General features: G+C 45.4%; 1 protein-coding gene across 1 annotated transcript in view; it reads right to left on the bottom strand.

Moving 5' to 3' along the window:
- Window positions 1–301: 301 nt before the first annotated feature.
- The window catches only part of LOC135821325 (uncharacterized), a 246,864-nt gene continuing 236,632 nt past the window's right edge, over window positions 302–10,533 (bottom strand). The window contains exons 11-16 of the mRNA XM_065334383.1: window positions 7,514–7,813; window positions 7,237–7,263; window positions 3,916–4,140; window positions 2,809–3,096; window positions 1,793–2,115; window positions 302–1,101 (exon numbers count right to left, since the gene is read on the bottom strand). Of these exons, the coding sequence (XP_065190455.1) occupies window positions 1,099–1,101; window positions 1,793–2,115; window positions 2,809–3,096; window positions 3,916–4,140; window positions 7,237–7,263; window positions 7,514–7,813 (1,166 nt within the window). The 3' untranslated portion in view covers window positions 302–1,098. The remainder of the gene's footprint in view (window positions 1,102–1,792; window positions 2,116–2,808; window positions 3,097–3,915; window positions 4,141–7,236; window positions 7,264–7,513; window positions 7,814–10,533) is intronic.

The following is a 10,533-nucleotide window of genomic DNA, read 5'->3' as shown; positions in this document are numbered from 1 at the left end:
GTCTGTCCGTCTCCGTCTTGTCAGGAAATTATGTAGAACTCTTAGTTCAGTTTCGTTGTTGTGTGTACATGTGGCGGGTCGGATGGGCAGGGAGGCTGGGCCCCTGGCGCCTGGACAACATGTGCGAGTGAACAAAAATCATGAAGTTCGCTATACGGGAGTTTGTTATAAGGGGAGTCTACGGTATGTGTATCAGTGTTCAGCTGAGCAGGAACCTTCTCGGCGCTACACAAAGCAAGCAACTCGGGTAGAGACGAATAATTATTTGTTTATTCCACTCAGGATCTTGTATGTATGTGAGCATTGGAACTCCTACACCTAAAGGTGACTGTATCTCGTCAGAAGACGGCACCAGTTGTAGAAGAACGGTTTACTTACAGTTACACTATGACATTCATTACATTATTCATTTATTTTAAATGAGCTGTCAGATGCAAAAAGGTACCTTATGACATTTTTGGCCAAATTGAGTTGACGATTGTTTCAGATACTACCTGGTCAGGAGAGTGTCATGCAAAAAACCAGGTCCAAAAATCTCAATTCATCATAGAGTTACCCTGGAAACTATCCGGACTATCGATGACCTATTCACAGAAAATACTTTTTCGAACGTGATTTTCCGGCTCAACTGCGTGCAAAACGTCATAAGGTACCTTTTTGCATCTGACGGCTCAAATTGTATACATCTGAGTAGGCCACCTGCATGTCCAGCCGGTCGAACTGGTGGCAGGCGAATGCTTCTCTGGAAAGTCTGAAGCCACAGTGTGATAGCTGCTGCAATCCTCCAAGCAGGAGCAGCAGCAACAGCAGCAGCAACAGCAGCAGCATACCATACAAATGATGTGGGTCTAGAAAAAGATTATAATAATTATTGAGCAGAATAACATGCAGAAAACGAAGAATGCATAAAGATTAGGCGTGGAGCAGCCCGGCCGCGGTTTCGCCAGAGAGGCTGCAGCGCAAATCACAGAGTCTTTGCTGCAGGTTGAGACCCCTGCACGACTCCACGTTCTGCTTCAAAACAGTTCGGGAAGAAACTTGACGAGCGTCCATGTAACATACACAGGGCCACAACAATGTAAAGGCAGCGCATTCATCTCACTGCAGCAGATCCACAGAGTCATGCACAGACACACGCACGGACACACACACACACACACGCACACACAGACACACACGGACAAAACAAACGGGGGAAAGAAGGTAAGCATTAGTTAATTTAACCCCACTCCACACTCAAAGACCGGCAAGCATGGTAAAGCACACTCAAAAATACTCTTAGCTCCACGTGCATCCTCACCAAGAGTCCAAAACACATGAGGTCTCACCCAAAACCGTCTGATATTTCAGGGTCAGCATACGATGGGGATAATATGGGCATGGATTGGTGCCACCAGGATGGACAACAGTGCACCCTGGATAATCAACATCACGAGTGTATCAATAATCACCAGGTCTTACTAGATACCCTGAATACCGCGCAAGGAAAAGTGCAATTTCCATAACATTCATGTGAGTACTAACTCTACTGGCCATGAGCGAGCACGCGTGTGTGTGTGTGTTTGTGTTTGTGTGTGTGTGTGTGTATTTACGTGTGTGTGTATCTACGTGTGTGTATCTGTGTGTGTGTGTATGTGTATGTGTGCGTGCATGTGTGTTTTTGTGTGTGGGTGTGTACTTGTGTGCGTGTGTGCGCATGCATGTGTGCACGTGCATGTGTGTGTGTGTGTGTGTGTGTGTGTGTGTGTGTGTGTGTCTACACGGGTGAATGGTGACGATCAGTATCACTTACTCTGCGCACAGAACAGACGACAATCATCAACTTTGCGGAGGAGGGGATCCACTGTGGACGGCCACCTGGCAACGGTCGGCTTACAAGGGCATGTGAGTTTAGGTCAGGCCTATCAATCCAACCAGACCCTCCAGTCCCCAACTGTTCAGATAGGAAATTGTTCACACAGAATCTCTCATTGACGTTTGGAAGGCTCATGCCGTAGTTCGCACAATAATGTTTAGCTTCCTTGAAGTTCTTGCCAGACGTCGTGGGGACATAGTGTAGTTGTGAGGAGAACAGAGACCCGTATCCGTTATATGTATTACAATTGTAGCGGCTGGCTGAGAGTGCAAGACATGCGCACATAACCACACGCAAACACATACACGCAAACACATACACACAAACGTGTAAACAAGCGGGTAGACTGAGGATTTTGACGTAGAAGCATGTTTGAATAGAAGCATAACTTGAATAGAAGCATTATTTTAACCCTGCCTTATACGGCAGTAAGCATCTGCTTTTATCCGAGACATTACAGGACGCATTTCACTGTCCCTCTCTCAGTGCCATGGCGTTACAAGCGAGAACATTTTCTCAAACATTTAGGTCGAAAACAGCGATTTCTCACCTATAATCCCAATGTCATGCACAGAGCAGGTGGCACGAAACCTTTCAGAGCTGCGGTACGCGCAACCTACAACAGAGATTACTGCCCCCCCCCCCCCCACACACACACACAACCCCTCCCTATATCCCTTCCAACGACACAATTTCCCCACCAGCTGTCATACAGCAGTTGACAGAGCATTCAGACTTCCTGCGGGTCAAATGTCCAGTTTTCCGTTCAAGATTTATAAAAGAATTTTAAAAGCAAGGCTTCGCTCCCCACACCGGAGCTGGCACTATTCCGCCGACTTGACTTGACACACGACAGATTATTTCGTAATTTTAAAAGCGTTAGGAAAAAGCAGGCAATCTGCCTTGTACTTGAAATTGCAAATTGAAAAACAACTAATACTATTTCTACTTACTGCATTGTCTTCGATACTCGCACACAACGAATGCTTTTGACCCTTGCTGCGCACCGCCAAAAAGCATGCCTCCACCGATAACTTCTTCATTAAGCATACTGGCCAATTTCAGATGGGCAGTGACGCATTCAAAGATCTCGCTCTCCTTACTTGCGATGTGAGCAAATGTGTACCCACCGCCAAACGAGTTGATTCGTTGTCTGCACATTTGGTCTGCTCCTGAGGGAAGCACCTTCTGGAGAGGAAACACGCTGATGTCGGAGCAGGTTTGTTGACATATTGTCACCCCTGTTCACAGCAGAACCATACACAAGGTTCGTGAAAGTGCACGTGCAAAAATACCCACCAAGACGCATAAAGCACTTTACCCCTGTGATGCTTCTAATGAAATTATGACGTCCAGAGGGCATCTATTAGACATAATTCGATTGTGCTAGCAATTATGCTAGTAAAATATCGAAGGCCGAAAGATATTGGAGCTTCCCAGGTAAAATCAGGCTTTGCTTAAGTCACACGCAGTTGGGGTCCTATGATCACACAGTTGGGGTCGCATGATCACACACATTTGGGGTTAAATGAACACCCATTGTTGGGGTCACATGATCACCCATTGTTGGGGTCTAGGCATAGTAGGCAAAGCCTGAAATGGGCAAGTGGAGAGCAGCAAGTAGACCTGGATGAACATTCTAGCGAGTGTCCCCCACTTGGTTCGGTCTTCGGGAACGGTTTTCTTCATGGCCTTCACAAGTGATCTGCCAACTGCATGCACAAATGCCTACACAGAGAGCAGCCAGTTTGCAGATGACACTGCCATTATTTCCGCTCATGAGTAGTTTCTAGCCGCGGAAGAGCACCTACAGTCAGCCGTGACACTAGTATTATAATAATACTACTCCAGCACACATATAGCTCATATGACAAAATCAAATGAGGGTCACGCATCTGTGGACAACGTCCAGCCAATGCCTGCTGTCTGAGGCAAGTAAATAGTTGCTCCACTTCCAAAAGAGACATGGGCAGCAGGTTCAGCACCAACAGTGGCAGCAGCAGCAGCAGCAGCAACAGCAGCAGCTCAAGGCGGAAGTCGCGAGCAGTTTTGCAGCTTACCCCGTTCACAGATGACAAATCGTTCTATTCCGCGAGGCACGGAGTGTTTCCACCAAAAGTCATCTAAGTTTAGCTTATACTGAACAGGAATCCCACAGACATCAATCCTATCCATAAGTCCAAAGTACTTTCGACGTTTACATTCTTTTACGGCATCATCGTAGCCCATCCTGACCAAGGGGAACGGGCTGTAAAAAACTCTTGTCTTCTTGCAATACATGTCCGCTGCAAACACAGGAAAAGACAGATACGGTAAACCGGGTCACTCATGATGGCGACGTAGAACTGTTTGTGAATTTCGCGAGAGGCCCCGAATCGCAAACTTTGAACAAAGCAAACTCGCACCATGTAAAGTTCATTGCAAGGACTGACTCGACTGTGTAGAACGACTCCTGCGCAAACATTAAACAGCGCAAACTAGTCTCACTTTGTAAAGCGCAAACATTTATTGCCGTAAACGTTATCCGTTTTACAGTACCTCGGCTGTAATGATGTACATAAGAAACCATGGTAACAGCGTGCAGAGCAATGTACAGAAAAACAGTCTTAAACATTCGCGCAGCTGCCTGAATTCTGTTAATCCAGAAACCTTTGCGATCTTGAACAGTTTCCCGATCTTTGCAATGGGTGTGAAATCACGGGGGCAAGTGGGCGTGAAACTCGAGACTGTAGACTCGATTCAATCATCAAATTAGCTCCAATCGCAAGTGTTTGCAGGCGCTAGGTGGTCTGTCTTTTGCAATTCGCGAAACTAAAAAATAAATGGGGGCAAACGAGTCCGGGTTCAATATACTGCACTTAGGCTTGTTAGTTAGTGTCTGGCCTAGTGTTGCTGATGTACAGTGGGACATTGGACAGGGTAGCAATGATGTACAGTGTGGCATTGGACAGGGTAGCAATGATGTACAGTGTGGCATTGGACAGGGTAGCAATGATGTACAGTGGGACATTGGACAGAGTAGCAATGATGTACAGTGTGGCATTGGACAGGGTAGCAATGATGTACAGTGGGACATTGGACAGAGTAGCAATGATGTACAGTGTGGCATTGGACAGGGTAGCAATGATGTACAGTGGGACATTGGACAGGGTAGCAATGATTTACAGTGTGGCTTTGGACAGGGTAGCAATGATCTACAGTGGGACATTGGACAGAGTAGCAATGATGTACAGTGGGGCATTGGACAGGGTAGCAATGATGTACAGTGGGACATTGGACAGAGTAGCAATGATGTACAGTGTGGCATTGGACAGAGTAGCAATGATGTACAGTGTGGCATTGGACAGGGTAGCAATGATGTACAGTGGGACATTGGACAGGGTAGCAATGATGTACAGTGGGACATTGGACAGGGTAGCAATGATGCACAGTGTGGCATTGGACAGAGTAGCAATGATGTACAGTGTGGCATTGAACAGGGTAGCAATGATGTACAGTGTGGCATTGGACAGGGTAGCAATGATGTACAGTGGGGCATTGGACAGGGTAGCAATGATTTACAGTGTGGCTTTGGACAGAGTAGCAATGATGCACAGTGTGGCATTGGACAGAGTAGCAATGATGTACAGTGTGGCTTTGGACAGAGTAGCAATGATGTACAGTGTGGCTTTGGACAGAGTAGCAATGATGTACAGTGTGGCTTTGGACAGAGTAGCAATGATGTACAGTGTGGCTTTGGACAGAGTAGCAATGGTGTACAGTGTGGCATTGGACAGGGTAGCAATGATGTACAGTGCGGCATTGGACAGAGTAGCAATGATGTACAGTGGGACATTGGACAGGGTAGCAATGATGTACAGTGTGGCATTGGACAGGGTAGCAATGATGTACAGTGTGGCATTGGACAGGGTAGCAATGATATACAGTGGGACATTGGACAGGGTAGCAATGATGTACAGTGTGGCATTGGACAGAGTAGCAATGATGTACAGTGGGACATTGGACAGAGTAGCAATGACATACAGTGTGGCATTGAAAAAGATAGCAATGAAAGGCACACTGCCCAAGGATGTTGTCCTTCGATCATTTTAGGCGAGTTTGCAGTGGCAATGAGGAGTTGTAGCTTTAGAACGATAACAATTTATTAGCAGTCTGGACACAGTGAAGATTGGATACAACTGCGACACTGCTTTGGGTAAAATCGAAATGTCACAATTTTCGATCGTCAAACTTGATTTGTCATAATAATTACTGAAGTATATCAAAAAGCCAGAAATTGAGTGCAGATTTGCACGCGGGTTTGCACGTGCATAATATTATGCGTATGGATTGCAGTTGTGCATGCACATATAAACGTATGGCCCATGCATGCATACATTCAGTTCAAGCCAAACGTCATGCATGGCAACTACACCGCTGCACTGCGGCATCTACATCATACTTCTGTTCATCAGTATGCAGTGTACAGATGGTAGGTCCTCGCACGAGACATAGCCTTCAGGGTCATGGCCGGAACAAAATGTGAAGGGGACGGGGGTCATCTGAACCAACATTTTGTGATTTTCACTGCCAATTATTTGTGCAGCCATTTTAAAGTGTGCTACATACTACATGTCTACTTATCAAGCAAAAAAAAAGTTTTTTTTTTACTAAGGTGGCGCTCGCACTCTGCCTGTGGCACATTCCTTTTGAAAGGGGATGGTCAAAAAGAAAAGAAGAAGCGCGCCGCTATATCGCTTTGGCGACAACCCTGAGCCACGTTCCATGCATGCCGGTCTGCCTTATACGATGTATGTCGTATTCGGCAGGAGCAGCAGCTCGGAATGTTGCAGTTCTATCTCCGCCAGCAAATCCCGGTAGGTCCGATCTCGATGAAACGACTGCACACACATACACGCAGACTCGTTCATCCTGCACCGTCCTTAAACCAGCTGAACTTCCGTAGCACAAACAATCCCATATTAGAGAGGTTTTGCATTCCGAATTTCGGAATGATTTTCGACTGTGCTTTTCCGAAAAAAGCGCGTTCCGAAAAACGGTATTTTCAGTGTTTTGCATTCCGAAAATCTGATTCGACTTCGTTTCCAAGGGTTGCCATGCAAAACAAAATGGAGAGCGTCGAAGGGGCTGAGCAGGATCCAATCCATGTGCGCAGGTCAAACTGAATTTGGGTGCGGTTCGAAGACGAGGACGGACTGATGGTGGACCAAGTGATCCAACAGCTGAAGACGAGGTTGGCGAACTACTGTCTTGTACTGTCAGTACTCAGTAGGCTCCATGGCAAAGGAAGATAGAGTGTGATGGAGTGTGAGAAGATTAGTCCACATGGCGAGATCAGCGAGAGCAGCAAAAACCAGCAAAAATCAAAACTACATACGTACGTGGAAAATCTTTCAAATAATCGAGAGCTGCAGAAAGCAAAAATACAAACATGAAAAATACACTTTTTTGTATTCAAATATGCACTCCCAAACATGAAAGAGCCGAAAATCCATTTTCGGAAAACCATGCACCTCTCTATTATCAAGGACCCACTTTATAAATAGATAATGCCCACTCGCCTCTGGGTCATCCCTTGAATAATATTATACTAAACGGACAGAAGTTTGAACACCGATCACAAACATTGGCTGTGGTTTCATTCTGTGGGACACTTACTGAACATTTTTCTTTGTTCACAAACGACGTATTTTATCTGCGTTTGATCACTAGCCTCAACGCCATTAATCCAAACATATCCTTCAATGGATTCTTTCCGTATTAGCTTGAGGTAGTTGGTAAGGCATTGCATTTCGACGGGCAATTGGCTAACAATGCGGCCATCTGCGGCATACGGCTTTCCATGAGCGTCCGTAGAAAACCCATTTTTGCAACTTTTCGTCGCTTCGGACAGCGTTTTGGGCCCAACACTTTCTCGAATGTACAGATCCGAGTTGGTTTGTGCACACCAGAACCTATCTGTACAGGGAGAACAATCAAACAGGGCGTGAGCACACAGAGAACGGGAATGACGGAACGAATAATGTATGCAGCAGTGCTTGTGATGGATAAAGCTGCATACTCACGACGGCCTACAGGGACCCGACTGCCTACAGTGACCCGACTGCCTATCTCTTAATTTCCTAAATCCTTTATAGGATTTTGGTCATGTTTTTCAACTCAAAATGGGTGTGGCATGAGAATAGCTTCAATAGCAAAAAGTATGTGACCAATTCTTCCTTGCTAGGTCTTAGTAGATATCGAGAGTTAAATAAGATATTTTTTTCAAACACTAACATCTCAGGCTCATCTCCTTGCTCAATATTACTAATGCCTGTGCCCTATTTCTCGATTCCTATATATAGGATTTGAGATTTTATTGGACCTTGTTGTATCCTTAAAACTGGTAGTTTCATGACGGCGTGTGTGATATGTCATCATGAAACCACCCCGTGCCACACCTGCAATGTTCTTCTGCACATTCACTGCTTCAATCCTTTCCATGACAGCAGCTGAACAATTATGCTCAAATTTCCAAATATTGCTGAAAATGGGTATTCATCAGAAATATTATCGCCCTATGAATCTAAAATGTAAACATTCATGCCTCAAACATATTTACAACTTCCATGAAAACCATTATGCCGTTATTATTGGTCATGATGACCAATAACAACAGCATAAAAGGCACACATTTTCAAATCCTATATATAGGATTTTTGGACAGCAAATTAAGAGATAGTGACCCGACTGCCTACTGAGTCAAACATAACGAGAGAGCTTGGAAGCTCAGGGCCCTACGCTATGCTTTTTTGCCTTGATGACCTAGACAAACAAAAGCATAGGGATGTTAAAAATTCTTTAAAAAAATCCTTTTTTTAAGACATAACCTGGGATTCGAACCCGCACTACCGCGCGCCCTGCATGCATCCCCCGATACACTTCGCATACATACTAATTCTTCCAAGTTGTTTCACATTGTGATCTTGCATTTGAAAGCCCTATTTGAATATGCATTATGGCCAGCCGTCTTTGATGGCACGGTACGGTAGGGGATAGGTACGGGACAGGTACGATCGAGGGTAATACGACACCGTCTCCCGTACCGTACCGTACCATCAAACACAGCTGGCCACATACAGCTGCCCGCAATATTCAAATAGGGCTTTCAAACGCAAGATAATAACGTAAAGCAACTTTGAAGAATGGGTATGAATGCGAAGTGTATGGGGGAATGCATGTAGGGCGATAGTGCGGGTTCGAATCCCAGGATATGCCTGAAAAAAAATTGGAGAATTGAAAAATTTATAACATCCTATGCTTTTTTGCCGTCAGATACGGATAGCGCCAGGCGTGACACAAACAAACAAATACCAAATTAAAGCTGTGTGGACCCTGGCTAGCGCCAGACGTTACTGAAGTAACGTCTTCTGCATGGCTACGGGAATAATTATTATGCGTGCCTGTGTGCGACGTGTATATACGCTTAGATTTGTAACATATGCACAAGTAAAATAGGAGAAGGACAAAATGTTACGAGTTATGACGAACTGTCCACCAACGTAACCAGATCTTATACAGTCAGCGAGTGCGACAAAATGGCACAAAACTGGATCACCATAATTGGCTCATCATCCGAGTTGAAATATGCACAAGTAGTATACACACACACACACACACACACACACACACACACACACACACACACACACACACACACACACACACACACACACAAACACACAAACACACACACACAAACACACATACACACACACACACACACACACAAACACATACACACACACACACAAACATACCCACATACACACACACACACACACACACACACACACGCACACACACGCACACACACACACACCATTGGACCATTGGACGCCCATCGCCGAAGGCGATGATAGCGATGCTACAGTAGAAGCCATACCACCTTGTGCTGGGATTTCACCATTCAACAAGGCTGAAGAATTGACCGCCACTATTCACTATATTGACCGCCACTATTCAGCCTGGTCTACACCACACAGCTATGAAGTGACTTTTTCTGGCCAGTGAATCCCTTCTTTTTGGTCTTTTTCATTTTTTACACACACACACACACACACACACCACATCCGTAAATACACCTGGAGTGCAGTACAGGGTTTTTCAGCTCTGGTTTTCAGTGGTGAATTTTTGGTAACGTGAGCCCATTGTGGCTAGACTTAGCAATAATGAGCTCAGGAGTGATCAGTGTAAGTGTCCAAGAACAATTTGGCGATCCTGATCCAACTGTTTGTTCAATGCCGGAGCACATCCGTAAATACACCTGGAGTGCAGTACAGGGTTTTTCAGCTCTGGTTTTCAGTGGTGAATATTTGGTAACGTGAGCCCATTGTGGCTAGACTTAGCAATAATGAGCTCAGGAGTGATCAGTGTAAGTGTCCAAGAACAATTTGGCGATCCTGATCCAACTGTTGGTTCAATGCCGGAGTCATGCTCTCAAACTTCCATTGCCCAGCTCGTAGAATTGTTGCGGAAGACAGGGAGAAGAGGCTTAAGGTTCGCATAGACCTGTTGACTCAACAAGTACAATCTCTGATGCTAATGATCACAAATGCTACTTAGCTTTCCGTTGAGTCAACATCAACCAGCTCGGCCGCCATTGCCAGTGCAGGCGCGAAGCAGAAACGTAAGCACAA

This window comes from Sycon ciliatum, chromosome 7 (assembly GCF_964019385.1).
Source record: "Sycon ciliatum chromosome 7, ocSycCili1.1, whole genome shotgun sequence".
Taxonomy (NCBI): Eukaryota; Metazoa; Porifera; class Calcarea; order Leucosolenida; family Sycettidae; genus Sycon; species Sycon ciliatum.
Note: the sequence above shows the minus strand (reverse complement) of the source record. Positions and strands in the feature narration are given on the sequence as shown.